The following is a 22,445-nucleotide window of genomic DNA, read 5'->3' on the forward strand; positions in this document are numbered from 1 at the left end:
GCCAGGCCTCTCTTGATTTGCGTGGAGAAGCAAAATTAGGCCGTTAGCAAGACACGGGGAAGAGTCTCCTGATAAGTGAAATAAACGTATATGCATGTTTCCCCTGAAACATTGTTCTCTTGAGGAATGTGTGTGTGTGTGTGTGTGTGTGTGTGTGTGTGTGTGTGTGTGTGAGATTCCCCCCCCCCCCTCCCCATTAACTATAAAACACTAAAAACCTACCTCCACTTAGGCACAAGTTTAACAGCCATCTGCTCCCCTCTGCCTCTTACACGCCGGGTTTTTTTCCTAGCTGCTTGGAATCTTTTTCTCCATTTTCTCACTGCAGCTGTTGGGAGAACACAAGCCCCGAGATCCATCTGGCCTTTCAATCTTAGCGGCCTGCGTGCTTTCTGGACAAAGCTGCAGTGGCCTCGCTGTAATACAACAGCTACATTATGTAACAGTGGCCGACTAGAAAAGCAAACTTCCTTGGTTTGTTTGTGTCCCCTCTCTCCTTTTTAGATTCACTATTGCAGCTGGGCCACGGGGTCCCAACTCTGAGTCAATCTTGAGGGCTTTTCTTTTTTATTCACTCCCCCTCCCATCCCGGGCCTTCTGGAGGAGTTGGCACAGGTTTGTGTTATTAGGACATAAGCCAGCTTATTCTAGTGGAATTTCCTGTCTGATTTTCATTTCCCCCTCTACCCCCCCCCCCCCTCAAAGTGAGACAAAAAAAGCTTTTTAATTACACTGCTGTGGGTTAGCCTTTCAGGATATTGTTATTCTTATTAAGTACTTCCTGTTGGGATGAGGAACCTGAGTAGAAAGTAACAAGGATCTCTGTAGTCGGAGCTTGTGGCTCAACTATCTTAAGAACTGTCTTATTATCAGAGGCCCTAACAATATATTTTGGCCTGACAACCTGGCAATTAAATGATTTTTCAAGACTCTTAGCACTTGCAGCTCCAGACCTGCAGAATTAATAAGTTGTGTGAGGCTGTTTGCTTTGGTCTTCTGTGATTCAGTATTTACAGTTTCCTCAGGCTTTTTGTACAACACCAGCGTCAGTGGGGAATTCCTGCTTCATAAGCAAGCCTCCGCTGTGTGTCCACGGGTCAGGAGTAAGCAGAGGCTTCTGTTTGGTGAGCGACACAGAAGAGAACAGTGATGTTGGCCACTGGATGGAGTGGTCTAGTCACTGGAGTGGGTTCTGTTGCCAGCTCACCACATGACCTGTTGGGTGATCGTCGCCATGCCACTCCCCCACCCGTGTGTTTCTCGTCCAACTCATGTTTGTGTTACTGTAGCACCCTGTAGTGCATGTGTGCACACACATGCACACCCATACCCTTAAACCTGATCTTCTTTGAGGCAACACTATCCTAATATAAAGAATACATACACAAATAATCAACTTCCGCACACTGACTTTGGGAGAACATTTTGCCGTGGCCGCCAAGTTGGCTGTTCTCTGGCTTTTCTCCATGCAAATGCCACTCCCGACGATCCCTTGAGAGCCACGAATGAGGCAGCAGGAGGCACCGTGCAGCACGTTTGTCCCAAAGACTGAGACTGTCACAGTAGAGCTGATAGGACAAAAGGCAAAGCTGAGAATCGGTGACTTATTTGGAACGAAAATGCCAGTGGGTCAAATGGAGTCGAGAGAGAATATCACTGCTGGACTTCCATAGGATGTGGTAGCCAGAAGGGAGACCTCCCCACATGCTTGTGTTCAAACATTGTACAGATCCTGCGGACATTTCCAGTTAGTGAAATTCAATTAAAAATAAGAGGCTCTTTTGCCTCGCAGGAGCAGTTAAAACTAGGAATGTGAATGAGTAACCCAGTTGAGCTGGAGTGACTCTTCCCCTTAACTGATTCGCCGTAGTGATTATCACTACATTTCACTGGTTAACTAATTAAATGGGCTTTTACATCCCTAGTTAAAACATGCCTTCCTTCTGCAGAGTGACTGACTTGCCCATAAAATCTATAGGCCAGGGCAACTCAACATTGGAAGCCCTGGGGGCCACAACGGTATTCTCAGCACATGCCGAGGGCTGCAACTTAACTGTGGTTGCATATCCATGCAAATATATGCAAATCGCTTCTTTCACACTGATGGCCATGAATACAAAGATTACGGCAGGACTACACAACACACAGGCCCCATTTAAGCCAGTTCTGCTGATATTAATAAAATGCAGTATTGACCTGATTTCCACCCATATGACAGCACTTCTAATGAGCAAGGACAGTCCAGGAATTGAACTACTAAAATGCATATCAACAGAAGACCATGATATTGGCTACTTTTTTGTTTTGGCTCCCACCCACGGGCCATGTGTTGAGCCCCGAGTAAACCCAAACTGCACTGCGGGCCGCAAACAAACGGGCCGCGGGCTGTATGTGGCCTACGGGCTGTGTGTTGAATAGCCCTGCTATAAGCTGACGGCAATGACTTATGCTAAACATGTGAGGAGTGGGTGTTTCCCCACACAGGTGTGACCCCACACTCCACCTTGATCTGCACAGGCTACCCCAGAGGCCAGAATGATGCCTCTGCTTCATGAGGGACCAAACTGGGAGGTGGGGGTTGTGCACACTCTGCTTTCCCTGCCCTTATGTAGGTTCAAGTGAACATAAAGCCACCCGTGGTAGAGACGCCTCCCTTGCTCCTGTGGGGCAGAACTGGATTGAGTGTCCATTGACTCTTTCATGTTCCGTATCCATCCTGAATGAGTATAAACAACGAGTCCCTTTCGGGTTACCACATAGCCTGCGGAGTCTAGCAGAATAATAATACTTTGAATGTACCCAGAGCCTTCCATCCCAAGATCTCACAGCTCATAATACCCCTGACTAAATGAAGCCTCCCATAATTCCTGTGATGTCGGAAAGTTTTATTTTAAGGGCTAGTTTTCCATTTTAGAAAATGGTGGTTTTGCCCAGATTAGGGTTTTTTCGCAAAAATGCTTGCTTTGCATGGAAAATTTTCATCAAGAAATCAAATGATCAAAGACCCAAATATTTCAGCGGAGAGATCCTTTCATGATGCTTCCTAGGAGTTGTACATTTCCTTATGTCCCACTTTTTCTGTGGGTTGGGATACCCAACTAAACTACATATCCCATGGTGCACCAAGGCCAGAGACTTCCATGATGCAGCTGCCACCCCTCTCCTTCCTCAACAGAATCTGGTGCTGGCTAGTGATGAAGGGAGGATACATGGTTAGGCAAATCATTGGTCTGTGCCCATTTAGGAGTGCCTGTGTGTTTCAGCTAAAAGTCCTGTGCTCTAACCACTACACCTGTCTGCCCGACTGCTGAGTCTGCCAGCAGCGTTGATAAGTGAAGCTTTGCCAATAAAATACTGAGACTGTATCCACGTGTATGCCTGGGTGTCCTCTTCACGAGTGAGTATAAATGCCTGCTGCATTGAGACTAGTGCTTCATGACAACATAGTGGTGTGTTCTCCCTTTCTGGAGTGCCTAATGCACATTGCACATGTCTGGCAGTGCTCTGCATTCTGGGGGATGGAATGTGCTCCTAATGCCCCTTCCCTCCAAGTATTCTGTGGAGTAAATTCATGTTCTGCTCTTGTGGCACACGTCAGAGTGATTGTAATTCATAGAGAAGCAAGTACCAACAGCCTGAGTGTACAGGACTGTAGCATTCTAGTTCCACATACCTTCAGGGATTTGTCTGGGTAAATCAGATAAAAGCAGCCCTCCAACTCTCCAGAGGTCCTTTCCTTTGTTCTTCCACCTGATCTGAAACAATGGAGCTGTTTCTGTGATGGAATAAAGCTGTTTAACCAATCCCTTCAGTGCTGGCTTGGTTTACTCCTGTGCATAGCCAGCCATGTGCTGCTACCGTTCCAAAGAAACTTTACTCCAATATTCTTTAAAGGGGAAGCATCTCATTTTTCACCAAAGCTCTGAGGCTGATAAAACGTCTTAATTTTTTTGCTTTGAAAGACCTCTGGCAAGGCATTAAATATTGTTTTCTTTGTGTGGTGAGGCCTTCAATATAGAGTGGGGTATTTTATGATGAGGGTGCCCCAGTAAAACTATAAGAAATGATGCTTTATAAAATACTATGCATAACACAAGCATTACAGTAATAGAGATGAGTAGCATCCAAAGCTTGCATAATGCAATAACTTCTCTTGCAGAGGCAGAGAAAAGGGAGCTTACGTGCAGATGAAGTAAATCTGCACATGGTCAAAAGTTTCAGCGGGGTAGCCGAGTTCGTCTATAACAGAAAAAACTTAAAAAACAACAAATAGTCTGGTAGCATTTTAAAGACTAACAAAACAGGTAGACAGTATCATGAGCTTTCGAGGGCACAACCCAGTTCTGCACATGGTATCATTACTGTATTGTGAAAGAAAGCCAAAGAAGCTATAGAGTTTAAATTACACTCTGACCAAACTGAGGTGTAGGTTGGTTTTTGTCTGGGATTGAGAGAATATTGCTTGTTCATTACAGGAGAAGGTTAGGAGTGTGTTCTTGATTCTTTGTTTCCAGATCTACCATGGTTAACTTAAACCCAGATATTTCACCCCACTGTGCCTCAGTTTACCCACATATAAAGTGAGGATGATGGGGATGCTAGTCCTCATTTTGGAGTGGAGTTGTAGGGACTAGTTCATTAAATGTTTTTGAGATCCTCTGGTGCAGCGAGCTAAAGAAGTGCAAAATATTTGTCATTATGACTGGTTGTTTACTTCTCAAGCGTTCCATGCTAATCAAAGCAATAGCTTCTCCCAGTTTACGCCTAAAAGGGCTGTAAATATCACTACGATGTCCGTTTGCCTCTGGGTTCCCTTTCAATATCCCGCCACAATTTTTTAATTGGCTAGTGAGGTTATTTCCTTACTTCCCCCTCTTTTAGTTGCGCTAAGCGTGCTGCCTTCTTCAACAACCTGGAAGCTGTTGTTCCAGATAGAATTGTCTTCACAATCAGGATTACGCAATCTTTGTAATAACTGGTGTGTGCGAGAGAGAAACTGAAACTGACCACTGCTCTCTATCGGATGGAAACAGATTTGCTCATACATGTCACATGCGCTATATGGCAGAAAGCTAAGGGAGATTCTCTCCTAGCACAACTGATAGCTTTTAGGAGCAGGAGCTCCTGCATCATGCTCATATCCCTGTTGTAGCTGTGAAGTTTTGAGTGTGGTGCCTAAGCACAGCAGAGTGCCAGTTAGCCTGGTATTTGTCAATATGTTTAGTCCTGAAGTTCGTTCTTCCTTTCCCTGAATCACCTGGTCAAGATGGTTGAACAGGTAATTAATATCGAGTGATAATTAACTAACAATTTATGAACATGGAAGCTAAATACAATACGAAAAAAGCCAAACCCAAAGAAAAGTATGCCTGATGTAGCCCTCTTGATGGCCCTGCCAATTGGAACCATTATGAATATTAACATCCTACTGAGTAATTAATGCATTACGACTTAAAGAGTTCCGTGAACACCAACCAACCCCCAGAGGTAGGCAAGTATTAGCTCCATTTTACAGATGGGGGAGGGGAACTACCCACATAGAGATGAGTAAGTAACTTAAGCTACATCTAGACTGCAAGCCTCTTTCAAAAAAGCCTCTTTCGAAAAAGAGCATCTAGATTACAACCTGTACTTTCAAAAAAGCAAGCTGCTTTTTTGAAAGAGAACACTCAGGCAGTCTGGATGCTCTCTTTTGAAAAAGCACAGTTTGCATTACATAGCGCCTTTTTTCGAAAGAGCACTTTCAAAAAAAGGTGTTCTTCCTCGTAAAACGAGTTTTTGCATGGTCGAAAAAACTGCCACATTCTTTTGATTTAATTTTGAAAGAACACGGCAGTAGTCTAGATGCAGGGAAAGGTTTGTTTTTTTTTAAAAAAAAAAAGACCACTTTTTTCGAAAAAATCCTGTAGTCTAGACACATCCTTAATGTCATGCAACGAGTCAGTGGGAGAGGTAGAAATGGAAATTCTGGCTCCTTTTTAACCTCTAGAAGACCATGCTAGCCCTTTACAGAAAAGACTGTTGTTGCCACGGATGTACCAAGAACCCTTGGCTAAAAAGTGCTGCAGTAACTATGGGGAGGGACAACTGTTATTCTGCAAGACACATGCTCATCTCTGGTTTAAAAATGTGCGAACCAGTGTGATAAGCAACCACATACATATCCTTTTAAGGTAAGCACACACTTTCTGTGAGTGGCGTGTTTTGTAAACTGCTTGAAAGATGTAATATTAAAGTTAAGCTCTCAAATGGGCTGGGTGCATTGTTAAGTGACAGCTACTGTGTGTGTTTTGTTTCTGCTATGTTTTTCTCTTCTTCCTGCATTAATTTGGCTGGTAGCCTTGGGAATGCCTTTCCCTGCAAGGCAGTTAATATTCTGTGTGGTAATACATGACTTCATCTAAGGAGAATCCCATAGCCGTACCAATGTGATCTGCTCTGTCATGTTTCTGTGTCCCAATTTTCCCTCTTCTTTGTCTCAGACCTTCCCTGACCCCAACTGTCTTATCCCCTTTAGTAATTCACTTGGATCATTATTAATGGTGCATTAACTTTGGTTGTGCTTTCAGCAAAGATGTTTTGCTTGTGCTCATTCATTTGCCCAACTCACTCAAACAGCAAGATCATTATTCTGGGAACATCACACAAACTCAAACATCTCCCTTCAGATCCCTACAGCCCTTGGGTGCTTTGGCGTTCCAACCACAATATTTAAACTCCAAAGAAACAAATATGAAAGTGTATCAAGTAGCTCCCCACACACACATACACAAACTCTGCGGGCCAGATCCTGCCACCCTTTAGAGACATTGGGTAATGGCTATTTATTTTAGGTACTTTAATAGTAATGGGAACCATATTATCTGAGCACTTCATAATCTGTAATGTGATGTATTCTGCAGTTAGTCCCATTGATTTCAATGGGATCCTTTCTCAGAATAAGACACTACTTGGTGTGAGTGTATCTTCCCAAGGGATTGTAAAAGGAGTACAGTAATTCCTCAGGGTATGTCTACACTACCCCGCTAGTTCGAACTAGCGGGGTAATGTATGCATACCGAACTTGCTAATGAAGCCCGGGATTTGAATTTCCCGGGCTTCATTAGCATAAAGCCGGCGCCGCCATTTTTAAAAGCCGGCTAGTGCGAACCCCGTGCCGCGTGGCTACACGCGGCACGGGCTAGATAGTTCAGACTACGTGGAACGAGGAGTACAGATAGTTCGGAATGGCTACGTAGTTCGAACTATCTAGCCCGTGCCGCGTGTAGCCGCGCGGCACGGGGTTCGCACTAGCCGGCTTTTAAAAATGGCGGCGCCGGCTTTATGCTAATGAAGCCCGGGAAATTCAAATCCCGGGCTTCATTAGCAAGTTCGGTATGCATACATTACCCCGCTAGTTCGAACTAGCGGGGTAGTGTAGACATACCCTCATTTAACACGTGCCCGCTTAACACATTTTTGCGATAGCATGATTTTTTTTTAGGAAACATTTTTTGAATTACACGACCATCCCCAGAATAACACGATTTCCCCAGCTGGCCCATTGACAGCGGCTGTGCGGGGCTTCCTCTGTCTCCCTGCAAAGCGGCGGAGGGGTCGCTGCTCGCCGCGCCGTTCCCTGCTGACTCCCCCTCGCCGGATGCCTTGCTCCCTCTCCTCTGCCCCCACTTGCAGGCCAGTGGCTGGGTTTCCCCAGCCGGCCCATCGCCTGCATCTGCGTGGGGTTTCCCCTGCCTCCCTGTAAAGTGGCAGAGGGTTCGCCACTCACTGTGCCACTCCCCAGTGACCCCTCCCTCACCAGACACAGTGCGGGTCCCGGTAGACCTGTCACAGGGGCATACTCCCAACCCAATCCTCCTCCCCTTCCCTTCCCTTCCCCAGAGCCAAACTCCTCCCCTCCCTGCTATAACCCAGTCCCCTTTCTCCCCCAACCTTATGTCCCAGTCCCAACAGACGCCACTGCTTGAAATGTAACCCCCACCTTTTCCATTATTTTCAGTGGGAAAATTGACCCCCCCCCATAACACGTTTTTACTTAACACGATCATTTTCTGCAACGCATCTACCATGTTAAATGAGGAATTACTGTATCATTGTTTGTCATTGAAGATCCAAAATGAAATTGACCATCAGTAGTTCTCAGCCAGAATCCATTCCTTTCCATTGCTTTGTGTAGATAAGGGCTGCATTAAAATGGAATTACTAAAAATGTAAAAGCAAAGTGCATCTTTTTCTCCCATTGAAATGTAGTTTTGAACCTCTGTTTTCCTTGAGGCGATGATTGACTAAAGGACTCTTCGTGTTAATTGTATCACTGATCTTGCTTTGTTAAGAGACTGAGGCTTATACAGACTGGAGGAAAAGGATCGAGTGGACAGTAAGATGCACTTTTGCACTTTCTAACCAATCCCACCTCCAAAGCATCTGCGGATGCCTCCGTTTTACGGACACCAACAGCTGGCTGATGGGCTTGTTTGAAGTCAGCGTTGGATCTCTTGTCTTTTTCTTTTCAAAATCAACATAGCTGGAGGAAGGGAGATGACATTGCAAACTTCAGCCCCGGGGATAGTGACATCCCCAGCATCCAGAAACATCAAGGTAGCAGCATGAGCAGAGTGCGATCCCTGAGACATGGTCATTGGCTGCTCGGGATTGTTCGGTGGCAGCTCCTTTGTGTTTTTCTGAGTTAGCTGCTTGTCCTTTGTCAGAGTCAGTCGGGCCCCCCACTCTGAGCCCTGTCTGTAGATGTTTCTCTCTCTGGCTCTCATCAGAGAAACCCTAATCTCAAGCTTTGAACCTCTTTGGAGCTCCTAATGCAGGGGGTGAAGGCAAAGTGGCTGACATGGAACCCCTCACTCCAGAGCACCCGTACCCCCGGTTAGAGCCTGTTTCTGGGAGGTGCTGTTGCCCTACAGGCCTGGGCAGCTGTAGTTAATTATCTTTCAGGGGGTCTGACTATGCCACTGATTTGTAAGCAAAACCTCCTTGCCCTGCCTGGCTTCTCCGTTCCCACGCAGATGCACGCCAGTGACATTTACCTCAGGATCAGTGGTTTATATTGGATCTAAGTTGAATAAGTGGTGTGCTGGTTTGCCTGTTTTAGCAAAGGACGAAGAGCCTGGATTTCTCAGGGCTTTTCAGGGATCTGCAACTGATTGCACTGTGTGGCCTTGGGCAAATAACTTAACCTCGCATGCCTCTCCTCCAGTAAAAAAGAGTCTGACAGTATTTGCTTTCTTCCCAAAGGTGCTAAGAGGCTTAATTCGTTAATGTCTGCAAAATGCCCTGAGACCCCTTAATAGCAGGTACTTTATTGTGTGTAGATCCATTACTTTGTTTACCCCTTTTTGTATAAGCCATCCACTTGAAAGGGTAAACAGTCTCACAGTGGCGTGGTTTCTGAAGGCTCGCAGGTAAGGGATGGCGTTGGAGTCCCTAAAATAGCCTCAGACTTGGAAAAAACTTCATTTAGTGGAACACTAACCGTGTTAAAAGAGGATCTTTTTCTCAACTGCTGCCTCTTGGTTTTCCACAGGCCTGTTGATTATAAAAGGAGCATGGTACATTTGCAGAACTGCCACAGCTCACGCCTTGAGCTGCTTGCTCTAGCAAGACCTTTGGTCTGAGGGAGCATCCTGATGAAAATCCACATTATTCTCCTCCACCTTCTGGCCTCAGCAGAATGAATGGGACTTGAGCACACTTTAGAGCGGTGGGTGGGTACCGAAGGCCCAGGAGCCAGATATAGCCCCCAGCTTGCCTGGATCTGTTTTCCGAGGCTCAGTGCTCTCCCTCAACCCCCAGCACTGGGGTGCCTGTGCTGGTGCTCCAGCCCCGCCCCCACTGCCTGTGGGGCTGGAGCACACAAAATGTCCTAGCCTGGGCCCCCGTAGGCTCCGTTGTGTGAGGGGGAATGTGGAGAGTCTGCCCACAAAAGCCCATGATCCCATCTACATGTTTTGTTCATCCTAAGGTGCTGCAAGACTATTTGTTGTTTTTTAAGTTTTTCCAGTTCAACTAACTTGGCTTCCGCTCTGAAGCTTTTTCTCCTTCTCAGTCGGGGGCCACATCAGTGAGGGTTTGTTTGTTGGGTTTTTTGTTTGTTTTGATTTGGGGTTTTTTTTTTGCTTGTCACGTGTGTGTGGCCCCCAACTGATTTTTCTGTGGGTCATTGGCTCCCGACCCAAGAAAGGTTCCCTTCCCCAGGTTCCCTTCCCTTCCCGCATGCATAGCCATAGGCACTCCCCAAGCTAAAGGCTTTTAGTTTTGTGTCATATCACTGTGTTCTCTAGGGACTAGTCTGCGCTAACGGGGAAAGTTGACTTAAGAGATGCAACTCCAGCTACGTTAATTACATAGCTGGAGTCGAAGTATCTTAAATCACGTTTTGACAATGTCCGCACAGCGGGAGGTTGACAAGAGCGCATGTCCCCATCGAATTCCCTTACTCCTTGTGAGGAGCAGGACTTTTCAGTTTAGAAAAGAGGAGACTGAGGGGGGATATGATAGAGGTCTATAAAATCATGAGTGGTGTGGAGAGGGCCGATAAAGAAAAGTTATTTATCAGTTCCCTAAATAGAAGAACTAGAGGACACCAAATGAAATGAATGGGGAGCAGGTTTAAAACTAATAAAAGAAAGTTCTTCTTCACACAGCGTGTAGTCAACCTGTGGAACTCCTTGCCAGAGGAGGCTGTGAAGGTGAGGACTATAATAGAGTTTAAACAGAAGCTAGATAATTTCATGGAGGTTAGGTCCATAAAAGGCTACTAGCCAGGGGATAAAATGGTGTCCTTGGCGTCTGTCTGTCAGAGGCTGGAGAGGGATGGCAGGATACAAATCGCTTGATCATTGTCTTCGGTCTACCCTCTCTGGGGCACCTAGTGCTGGCCACTGTCGGCAGACAGGATACTGGGCTAGATGGACCTTTGGTCTGACCCAGTACGGCCGTTCTTATGTTCTTATGTTCTTATGTTCTTATGACTACCGGCACCAACAGGAGCACCTTCTCAGTTCAAATTAGTGGGTCTTCATTAGACCCATTAACTCGAACCCCAGAAGATTGACTGTGGCAATGATGATCTTCTCCGTAGCGTAGACAAGCCGGATCCAAGATTCAGTTGCTACCCCAGACAGCAGCAATAAACACAAAGTAATGTAAGTCATTCTTTAAAGGGATTTCTTTGCCATTGTCAGATCAGTCTGTTACACACTGGTTGGTTAAAAGCATTTTCGGAAAAGCGCGTCTAGATTGGCAGGATGCTTTTCTACAAAAGCACTTTTGTGGAAAAGCGTCCGTGGCCAATCTAGACACGGTTTTCCGCAAAAAAGCCCTGATCGCCTTTTTCACGATCGGGGCTTTTTTGAGGAAAACAGTACTATGCTGTCTACACTGGAAAGGGATAACAAGTGGAGTTCCGCAAGGGTCTGTTTTGGGACCCATACTGTTCAATATCTTCATCAATGATGTAGATATTGGGATAGAGAGTAAGCTTATTAAGTTTGCAGATGATACCAAACTGGGTGGGTTGCAACTTCTTTGGAGGATAGGGACATAATTCAAAATGACCTTAGCAAGTTAGAGAAATGGGCAGAGGTAAACAGGATGAAGTTTAATAAAGAGAAATGTAAAGTGCTCCACTTAGGAAGGAACAATCAGTTCCATACATACAAGATGGGAACCTTTTTCTAGCCGGCCTGCTCTTCTGAAGGAGACACAAGGTGAGGTGGAAGGTGTTTTAGAAAATTATTTTTTGCTCATTATGCAAAAAAAAATGTATTCAACACAAATTTCCCTTGAAGCACATTCGTGTCCTTGAAGATAATCAGTGCCTGCCTCTGTCTAAAACCCGATCCTTGCTCCCTTCCTGGGATTTTCAGCTTAGGCTATGTCTAGACTTCAGGCTTCTTTCAGAAGAAGCTTTTCAGGAAGAGATATTCTAAAAAAACTTCTTCCGAAAGAGAGCATCCACTCTGCCAAAACGCATCGGAAAAGTAATCTACTTTTTCAACAGATAACATCTACACTGAATGGACGCTCTCTCGCATGTAAGCTGTGATTGCTATGGACGGAATGGCCACAAGGGCACCTGTGCTTTTTCCTCTTTCCTCTTCTTGTGAAAGAACTCCCTCTTCCCCATCAAGACACGCCTTTTTCCAAAAAAACTCTTTCACAAAAAGACTTCTTCCTTGTAGAAAGAGGTTTACCGATGTCGGAAAACCCCCTGGCTGTGTCTAGACTGGCAAGTTTTTCCACAAAAGCAGCTGCTTTTGCGGAAAAACTTGCCAGCTGTCTACACTGACCGCTTGAATTTCTGCAAGAACACTGACGATCTCATGTAAGAAACCAGTGCTTCTTGCGGAAATACTATGCTGCTCCCATTCGGGCAAAAGTCCTTTTGCGCAAAAGGGCCAGTGTAGACAGCTCAGATTTGTTTTGCGCAAAAGCGCATCTAGATTGGCATGGATGTTTTTCCGCTAAAGCACTTTTTGCGGAAAAGCATCCGTGCCAATCTAGATGCTCTTTTCCACAAATGCTTTTAACGGAAAACTTTTCCGTTAAAAGCATTTGCGGAAAATCATGCCAGGCTAGATGTAGCCGTTCGGTTCTTTTGATTGTTTTTTTTCAAAAGAACACAATTGCAGTGTGGACATAATTGAAGTTTTTTTCAGAAAAACGAATGTTTTTCCAAAAGAACTGCAGTATTGATATACCTTTAGGGACTTACACCAATTCTTCATCCTTTCTTTATCTCATGCTGGAAGCGTAGATGGTTTTTGGCTGGGAAGAAGGCAGTTGCCAGTCTGCGTGTTGTTAATAACCACTGACCAGATCAGCTCAGGCAAGTGTGGACAGGTAACAGAGTCATTTCCCTAATCAAATGAGGCAACACAGTAGACAACTCCTTTACAAGTAGCTGTTGACTAGGTATGGCTTTCACTCTGTGTTGCAAACATACCCATCTGGGTATGATCTTAGCTTCTATAAACCTACCTATGAGTAACATCATTGTCCTTCACTCAGTTACCACGGTGATTTGTTTCCCCAATTGCCTCAGCTCCAGATCACCCTCTTGCCTCTATTTCTGAATATCTCCTGCTAGAGGTTTATCCCTGCTTCAGCGTGGTGGAGAACTTTTTAAAGACACCGCCTCCCCCTTTTCTTTTGCCTGCTGGAATACACCATTTCATACCAAACAAGCCAGCATTATCAAACTCTTTTTGCATGGCAGAGACTTTCCTAGACTCCCTCTGTTAAGGGCTTTATCCCACCACTGAGTTCTGGGTTCGAGCCCCGCACACACCGGGAGCAACTAACACAAGTGACACTTGGTTCTGACACTGATCAGTGGGGTTCTAAGTTAAATATACGAAGTCTGGTAGTTATTTGTATCTGTTCTGCTCTATTGAAGGCAGCAGGGAGGTACATGTAACACAATGGATTGCCTTGATTATATACAAGCGAAATGACTCATTGTTCTAGTCCTCATATTCCACTGCTAATGGCTGTTGAGAAATGCAGCCCCATGAGCTGCCTTGAAGTAATTGAGCATAATTGTCTTTTTAAACCGTATGTGTGAAAACATCCCCCTGTAAATGGCGAGTGCTGCTGAAACTTCCTTGGAGGGAGGCGGAAATGAGAGGCGGAAGTGGGGGTGGAGGTGTCACCCGCACACCTAGGCTATGTCTACACTGTCGTGATCTTGCGCCAGAGATATGCAAATGAGGCTAAGTGTGGAATATCGCCGAGCCTCATTTGGATATCTAATGAGCCGCCATTTTTGCAGAAGAGGCTCTTGCGCCTGTCTACACTGCCTGTCTACACTGCCCCTTTGTGCACAAGAAAAACCCTCTTGCGCAATGCCGTTCTTCCCGAAAATAATCAGCGTAGCGGCATTGCGCAAGAGAGGTTTTCTTGCAAGTGTAGACAGCTCCTTCTGGCACAAGAGCCTCTTCCGCAAAAATGGTGGCTCATTAGATATGCAAATGAGGCTTGGCGATATTCCATGGTTAACCTCATTTGCATATCTCTGGTGCAAGATCGCGCCAGTGTAGACATAGCCCTAGTATGGTTACTGAGCAATGCAAGTGGTACCTAGGCCACAGCAACAGTCAAGACCAAGAGACCTCTACAGCATAGGCTGGGAGCCTGCTGGCTTTTAGCTCAGAGGGTAGAAGCTCTTATACTAAGCTTCAGAGGGCCCAGGTTCAAATCCACCTGGTTGACAGTTACATGAATTAGTAGTTGATTGCCTATAAAGCAATTCATTATTTCAGGCCAAGCACCCAGAAGTGAACTAAAGGGAGACCACCAGCTATTGTAGCTTTTAGTCTGGTGACCGCTCCAGAAAAATCTGTGGGGGCAGAAAAGAAACCCAGATGTGAAACACAGGAAGGGAAAATCACTGAAAACAGCTTCCCTGCCATCCTCTTTGCCATCTGGTGACTCCAAACCAGAATTAGGTGATAGTGCTGAGAAAGCAGAACCTGAAAGTGAAACTGACTAGTTTCGCCAATGTCTAAGCCAGAGGTAGGGAACCCTTTTTTGGGTCCAGGACCACTGACCCACAGAAAAATCAGTTGGGGGCCACATACAAGTGAAAACCCAAAACCAAAAAAACGCTCTTCATTGATCTGGCACCCTGACTGCGAAGGAGAAAGACACTCCCCACAATAACCTCACACGCCAGAGCCTAGAGGGGCCCAACCTAGTAGATTTCTGTGTGCACCAGCCCATTGGGAGGGGAGGGCTAGCGCACCAAAGCGGGCTCCCCAATACTGTGGGGATCCCTGATCCTCAGGGGCAAGATCCAGGCAATCTGGGAGCCACATCCAGCCCCCGGGATTTAGTTTCCCCATCCCTGGTCTAAATTGAGATATTTTTAAAAAAATCCAAATGTGCCAATGGGGAAAATGCTACATGTTTAAATTCCTCTCAATATGACTAAATTGGGGCCTGATTAGAAACTGGGGCAAGGGATTGGTTTGATGTGGCCTGTGCCCAAGAAAAAGAGGCAAAGCAGCAAGCAGGTCTGCCTTCCCCAAACCATGCTTGCCGGGAAAGGAATGCTCCTGCAGATAAATTATCAGTGCTGTCTTACGTTCTTCCTCCTTTAGTCATTGGCAGTCGTAAGGCAAGACATATGGGGCCAGAGGCATCCAGCAGCAGCAGTTCTGGCAATGTAACTATGTGACTTGTCCAGCACGGGCAGGCTATGCAATACAGCACACAAAATATAGAGTGACCAGGGTTCTCTCTAATTTTTTTCCATCTGTGAGCGGAATAAATTTTGTTTTGTGCACTGAGGCATGTGTGGATGTGCACCCTCAGTGGAGACACATGCTGCCAGCTGTGGATGCTCTGCTAATCAGCTGGGCAGCACCTAAATCAATCCTGGGGGGCTGCTGAAGCACTCAGCTAAGAGGGAACACTGATAGTGACCATAGTTCCCTCTAAGCTGTGCACAGAGGAAATTTCTACCCTGACCACCTCCTAAGCAGAGCTGTGCAGCTGCGTGGCAGGAGGTAAGTGGCTACTTGGGTGGCGGGTAAACAGCTGCTCCCGTGGCCAGGGCCGTAGGAGCCACTTGGCAGGTGGGCAGCTGCTCCAGCCAGCTGGCCACGGCGGGAGGAACTGCATGGCAGGTGGGTTGCTGACACCAGGGTTGGAGGCCACAGGCAGGTGGGAAGACGGGAGGGGTCTCAAGTGGGCAGGAGGGATGCTGCCGCTGGAGGTTGGGATTGAAGAGTTTCTTCATTCCTATTATTAAAACAGAGAAGGGAAAGATACCAAAAAAACGCTCCAAGTTGAGAACAGATCCTGGATGTTAAACCCTTTTGCTGTATATGCCGGAGGAATGGATCACTGACCAAAAATCCACGCCATGAGCAAGTCTGGAGCTAAGAGCTGTACTGTGTCTTTTATTGCAGGCTTGACACATGGGAGGTATTGTGTATGGTGAGCTGGAGGAGAGAAGGTGGGACTATTGCAGGTTGCTTTTATTTGTGCCCAGCTCTGCTGATGTCTTCCTGTGTGACTGCAGGCAATTTATTGATTACTTCGTGCCTCAGTTTCCCTGTGTATAACATAGGGACATTGTGCCTGAAAAGCATCACAGAAGGTTTGGGATGCCTTGTTTGTTTAATGTGGGCAAAGTGGTATAAGACTGCTAGTGCCAAGGGCACTTTTATCCTGCCTGCCCCTGGGGTGGCCTAGGACTAGAACCTGCCCTCTCCACCCCAGGAAAATAACCTATCCCCTAGGCCATGCTGGAACCTGCCCTACTACCATACTCTCAGGGTGCCCTTTATCCCGCCTCTCGCTGGGGGGAAGGGTAGACCCGGGACTAGAACAGTTATCTGCTACATTGAGTGCCTGATCTCATTTTAGTAGGTCAAGCTCTGGGCTTCCTCCGCATTGCCAAAGCACTAGATGTACGTCCGCACCACCCCTGCCCTTAGCTTCACGCCCTCACGCCCCCTTGCCCGGAGCTGCAAGGAACCATGGCAGGGGAATTCTCCCATGAATGGGCACCACAGCAGCACACATCTGAACAAGCGCATGTGACTTCATTGCGGTGCACAAGACAAAACTCACTCTGCTCCTGGATGGATGATCTTAGAGAGAGCACTGATAGTGACCATGTGATCGTGTGATCATTATGTATGACAGCATCAATGCTTGCTCGGTACATCCCGGACAGATACAAGCCACATCCTGCAAAACTTCTTGCATGCCTCTGGGATCGGTTTCCCCCTTTCATAGCTTGCATTGATATCACTGGAGACTGAGGGACCACTGAAGGCTCCTGTGCATTGTGTCATGCCCTTCCAAGCTTGGCAAAGAGGAGGTTTGGTGGAACAATCCTTTCCCAAGAGATCAGGGCAGTCTCTGAATGATCAACCCCAGTCCCTGATAGGGATGTAATAGTGTAGTCGATTAACTGATAAGCAAAAACGTATTGGTTAATGCTATAGACTGCATGCATTCCCCTGCTCCCCCCCGCCAGTAAATTTTTAGCAGGCTGGCCGGCCACTCAGCTCAGTCCTGGCTTGCACCAGGTCTGGGACCTTCCCCCACTGTCGCTCTGCATGTAAAGTGTATTAGGAGCCGGGGGCAGGCAGCCTGGCTCAGTTCCAGCTTGCACAGGGTCCACAGTCTCAGACACTCCCTCAGACAGAGGCTGCTGCCACCCTGTGCTGCTGCTTCTGTATCAGAGGCAGCAGTGCAGGGCAACAGGCAGCCGGCCTGCGAGGGGAGCTGGTTTTTAAACACAGATCGGCTCCCACCTGGCACACAGTGCTGCTGCTTCTGATACAGAGGCAGCAGTGCAGAGTAGCAAGGGGCTCCTCGGGACTGGGGCTGGAATGTACTAGCTGCCGGCCCCACCCATGGGGACTATAGAATAGTCGAGGAACCAACAAGAATGAACGAGATTAATCGACTGTTCAAGTAGCTAGTATTTAACATCCCTAGTCCCTGATAGTTGCCTGCCGATTGCCATGCCTTAGAAAGGAGAATAGCAGCAGATGTGCAACAAGCCATTAGCTGCAGTTTGGAGGTGGCTTTTCAGCATTCGCAGCTTCGTTCTGCATTTCTGGCTAAGAAAAACACTAGAGCTGTATCTTAAAAATGAGGATTTCTGTCAAGTGCCTTCATTTCAAAGATTTCTGTTACCCAGCACTGTTAAAGAAGATGAGTCAATCTTTTGCCTGCAAAAGAAAATTCTTGGAGGGTGCCTGTTTATTCTCCTTTCTTGTGAGGACACAGTAGAGTAACTGTTAAGCCCCCATTAGACAGGCGGCAAAAATGCTTCTACTGTATCAGGCCAGCTCTCCACTCCACCACTGAAAGTACGTCTGCTGTGGAACCTTGAATACTTTCCACCCCGTCCTTTAGCTTAACTCCTTTCAGCGTGGTTGGCAGGCAAGTTGTTTTTATGTAGTCTCTCGCCTCCGCTGGCAGCCCAGCTGACGCAGTATCCAGATAGGCATGTGATGCTGAGTTCAAGGAGTTTAGATTGAAATGCAGATCAGATCTTCAGATCCCCTTCCTGACTTGCCAGGATGTAAATAGAGATTTTTAAGGCAGTTTTTCTGTAGCTGAACCTAAAGGACCACATTCTCTGCTGGTGCAAATCCACAAAGCTCCCTTGAAGTCAAAGCTACGCTCTTATCACACCTGGGACTGTTAAGTCCTCCTTACAAATGAGCGTGGAGTCAATGGAACTGCGCTGATTTACACCAGCTACGGATCTGGGCCAAGCCCTGAAGAATTGTAGGTTTATTTTGGGATGACTGAGAAATGCTGCACATGGTGGAAGCAAGTTACAGGGAGTGTTTAGTTAAATTGGTTTTTGGAACAATAACCTAATATTTTAAAAGCTCCAGTTATACAGAAATGATGAAAATTGGGGAGCAAGGCTGAGGAAGACCTCTGAAATCTTCAGATAGTCTTGAATCAAGAAATTTTCTCTCTGTGTCTAATAGAGATGCAGTCCGGCCTTTCAATTTTTACATCTGATCGCAGCTACAAATGTGGACTGCACCATCATTATAGACCAGATAATATTTCCTACCAAAGGACTACTGTATAGTATATTTATTAGGGCCCTGCTGATAGCATTTCTCTTAGCTACCATAACTTTAGAACAAAGACACATGGCCATAAATCTGAATAGTCCAGGGTGATGTGGAGAAAGAAACTGATGAATTTTCCACGTGTCCGACAACTTTCTTGCTGTAACTTTTGGGGTAAGTCTGTGGATTTAATTAATCAGCGCAGGTGTTCTGTGCCTTCCGAGGCCACTTTATCCTTCCATCAAAGATGAAACATGCTTCTCAAATGAATAAAAAATAGGGCCGCAAATGATGACAAGTGAGAGCAATTTAGGCTCCTTTCTCAGAACCTGAGCAATGCACCCTTCTAGCCACCTCTGACTGTAAACGCAGTTGGCATCTTGCTGTTGCGCTTTCAGTAAATAGTTCCAACCCGGTCCCCAGTCTGTGTGTACAGTTGTTCAGGAACAGTGCTGCTGTTCCCAGTGTTGGGGATGGCATAGATCTAGATGCTGCCAAGCTCTGTAAAGTCTCATTTGTGTTACAAGGCTAGTTTTCCTTGGTGCTTCCTATAATCTCCTGGAGTTCAAAGAGCGCTTAGCTGCTTGTCTTTGTCAAAACCCCTGTTGGAGATCTTTTATGTTGAAGATGTAGGATTTCTGTGAATGACTTTGATTATTTATTCATTCCTCTTCTCTGCTGCGTGATAGCGCTGATATCATGAAGACCCCTGTCTTTGCGCTGCTCATGGTCTGAAATTCATGGAGATTTAGTTCCTTTGAAATAGTTTTAAAAGGGAAGGAAAAGTTTTTGAAGTCTCTTTTTTTTCTCTCTCTCTTTCCCTCAATAGTTCCACAGCACGTTTTTCCAGCCTTCCATGCTCCTTTGCCAATTGACATGCGTCACCAGGAAGGAAGATACCATTACGAACCCCACTCCATCCATGCGATTCATGGGTAAGTCTTGCATCTCTGCTGTTAAAACACTTCCATCTAGCCTCCTTTGGTTTTTTGTAGTGATACTAGGATTTGAGTGTGAAGCGCCAGGTAATGGTTCAAAGACAGGGCTGTTTAATAGGGAACTCAGGTTTTATTCCTAGAAATGCTAGCTGTAGCTTTAGTCAAGTCAGTTAACCACCCTGTGCCTCATTTTCCCCAAGTGATTATAGTATTTACCCATCTGTCTGGCGTGCATGAGGTTAATTAGAGTGTGTACAGTGCTTTAAGATCCAGGGATTGGACAGCAAAGTGCTATTACATCATTATTCAGTTGAGCTCATAGGAGCAGGAACACACTTCTTGGTGTTTTTTCACTCTGTAATGTTCCTGAGACCTATCTGACTAGATCTTGGCTAAAACCCCTTCTTTGGCTTCTCAATCTGAGTGGCCTTATGGTAGCACTTCCTGCTGACAGTCCCTTTAAAAATGAATTGAAATGCTGTTTGCCTGCCATATTCAGTTCACGAGGCTGTTGGCATCACCAGCTATACAAGTACAGACTTTCAGGTAGCTGTGAGGTAGATACGGCTAGGCAAGGCTAACTTCGTTTCGGGTTTGGCCTCCTGTGTTTCTCCTTTTTTCAGCGTGTTGCCTGAGCCAGCAAATTTCCAGTGGGTGGCTCAGGTAGCAGGATCCTATGTAAATGGCTCATGACTCACGGTCACAGCGCTACCCTGGCAAGGGCAGAGCTGCAAGCCCTTTTATATAGCCGCAGCAACCCAGGGTGGCTTCCAGGCGACGCGGTAGCGGTGGGACCAAGAACCACAAGTCCTTTTCTGTGTTTTTAATTCAAAGTCTCTGGCCCCAGACAATTCGGAGCAGGGAGGGACGCTAGTCCTTAGCCCCGCCCCTTCCACTCCAGGCTCCGCCCCCTTCCTGGGGGTGGAGATAGCCTTTGACCAAGTAGCAAAATTCATTCAAGGCCCACCCCTGCAAAAATTATTGCCCACCCCTAGCTAAGCTAGTGAAAGAAGCAGATAAGGGACATGTGTTATAGAATCATAGAGCTGGAAGAGACCTCAGAAGGTCATCAAGTCCGGCCCCCTGGCCAAAGCAGGACCAATCCCAACTAAATCAACCCAGCCAGGGCTTTGTCAAGCCGAGACTTAAAAACCTCTAGGGATGGAGATTCCACCCCTCCCTAGGTAACCCATTCCAGTGCTTCCCCACCCTCCTAGTGAAATAGTTTTTCCTAATATCCAACCTAGACCTCTCCCACTGTAACTTGAGACCATTGCTCCTCGTTCTGCCATCCGTCACTACTGAGAACAGCCTCTCTGCATCCTCTTTGGAACCTCCCTTCAGGAAGTTGAAGGCTGCTCTCAAATCTCCCCTCACTCTTCTCTTCTACAGACTAAACAAACCCAAATCCCTCAGTCTCTCTTCATAGGTCATGCGCTCCAGCCCCCTCATCATTTTGTGCTCCTTACATCCCATCAGTTGTTGAAGAGAAATGGTGAGTCAGTGACTAGCTCAGGACTCAGTAGACTCTGGAACCTTTTTTTAAAAGTGTCATCACATTAGCTATCATCCAGTCATGTGGTACAGGGGCCGGTTTAAAGCAATACGTTACATACTTCAGTCACAGCTCTGCAATTTCATGTCTGAGCTCTTTCAGAGCTGTTTATCAGCCTGTTCCAAAACCTCTTCTGTTGGCATCTCAGCCTGGGACAAGTCCTTAGATTTGTCACCTAAGAAGAATGGCTTAGGTGTGGGAAACTCCCTTTCAACCAAGACCAGATGCAAAGAATTCATTTTGCTTCTTTGCATCTACCTTGTCTTCCTTGTATGGCTCTTTAGCGCCTCGAGCTTCCACGGTCTCACTGACTGTTTGGCAGGCTTCCTCCTTCAGAAAATATTGCTATTAGTTCTTGTGTCTCTTGATAATTGTTCTTCAAATTCTTTTTTCCCTTGTCTAATTATACTTTTACTCTTGACTTGCCAGAGATTGTTCCTTTCCGTTTTCTTCACTCAGATTTGACTTCTTGTTTTTAAAGGGGTCTTTTTGTCTCTAACCACCTCTTTACTTTGTAGTATTTTTTTTCTTTTGGTTTGGTTTATTCAGCCTCTATTCTCATGTTTTTAAAAAGTGCCCATGCTACTTGCAAGCATTTCACTCGCGTGACTTACTTTTAATTTCCAGTTAACTGACATTTTTGTGGGGTAGTTTCCCCTTTTAGACGTGAACTGTTACTCTGATGGGTTTCTTTGGCATTGTCCTCATTACAAGAATGCTACATTTAATTACATAATGATTGTTATTACCAAGCAGGTCAGCTATATTCACTTCTTCGGCCAGTCCTTCTGCGTCACTTATGACTAAGTCAACAATTGCCTTTACCCTTGTGGGTTCTAGGATTAGCTGCTCTAAGAAGCAGCCATTAATGGTGTCTAAAAATATTATCTCTGCATCCCATCCTGAGGTTACGTGTTCCCCCAGTCAATATGGGGATAGCTGAAATCCCCCATTATTGGGTTTTCGGTTTTGGTGGTCTGTCTTGACTCTCCATCCTGGTCAGGTAGTCAGCAGTATGTTTCTATGGCAATACTTTTATTATTGAAGACTAGGCAAGTAGCTATATGTTTTGACCCAGATTATACTTTCAGATCTGGGTTTCTAATATCTGGTGTCTGTCATAACTTAGGTTGCTACTGACTCCAAGCATTAGTATGATTTCCTTTTCCACAGGCCTGCCCTTTCTCCAACTGACCACAAGACCACATCTCTCCTCCTGGAGCTACTTTGACTGGCTCGGCTGTCACCTAGCAATCTCCTTTGGCATCATTTTTAGGGTGTGTCCAGTTTGCTCCTTTCCCATTCAGGATTTTTATGGGACATTGTCATCTCACTCCCCCTGCTCCTGCCTTTTTAGGGAACAGCTGCTATGTC

General features: G+C 46.0%; 1 protein-coding gene across 6 annotated transcripts in view; it reads left to right on the top strand.

Annotated features, from left to right (window-relative positions):
- Positions 1-22,445, top strand: part of GLI2 (GLI family zinc finger 2) — a 278,389-nt gene that overhangs the window by 163,525 nt on the left and 92,419 nt on the right. For 5 of the 6 annotated variants that reach the window (XM_075933075.1, XM_075933077.1, XM_075933073.1 and 2 more), the window contains one exon: positions 19,408-19,513. The exons of the other annotated variant lie outside the window; for it this stretch is intronic. In XM_075933075.1, the coding sequence (XP_075789190.1) occupies positions 19,408-19,513 (106 nt within the window). The remainder of the gene's footprint in view (positions 1-19,407; positions 19,514-22,445) is intronic. 6 annotated transcript variants of the gene reach the window in all.

This window comes from Pelodiscus sinensis, chromosome 7, assembly GCF_049634645.1.
Source record: "Pelodiscus sinensis isolate JC-2024 chromosome 7, ASM4963464v1, whole genome shotgun sequence".
NCBI classification, from domain to species: domain Eukaryota; kingdom Metazoa; phylum Chordata; order Testudines; family Trionychidae; genus Pelodiscus; species Pelodiscus sinensis.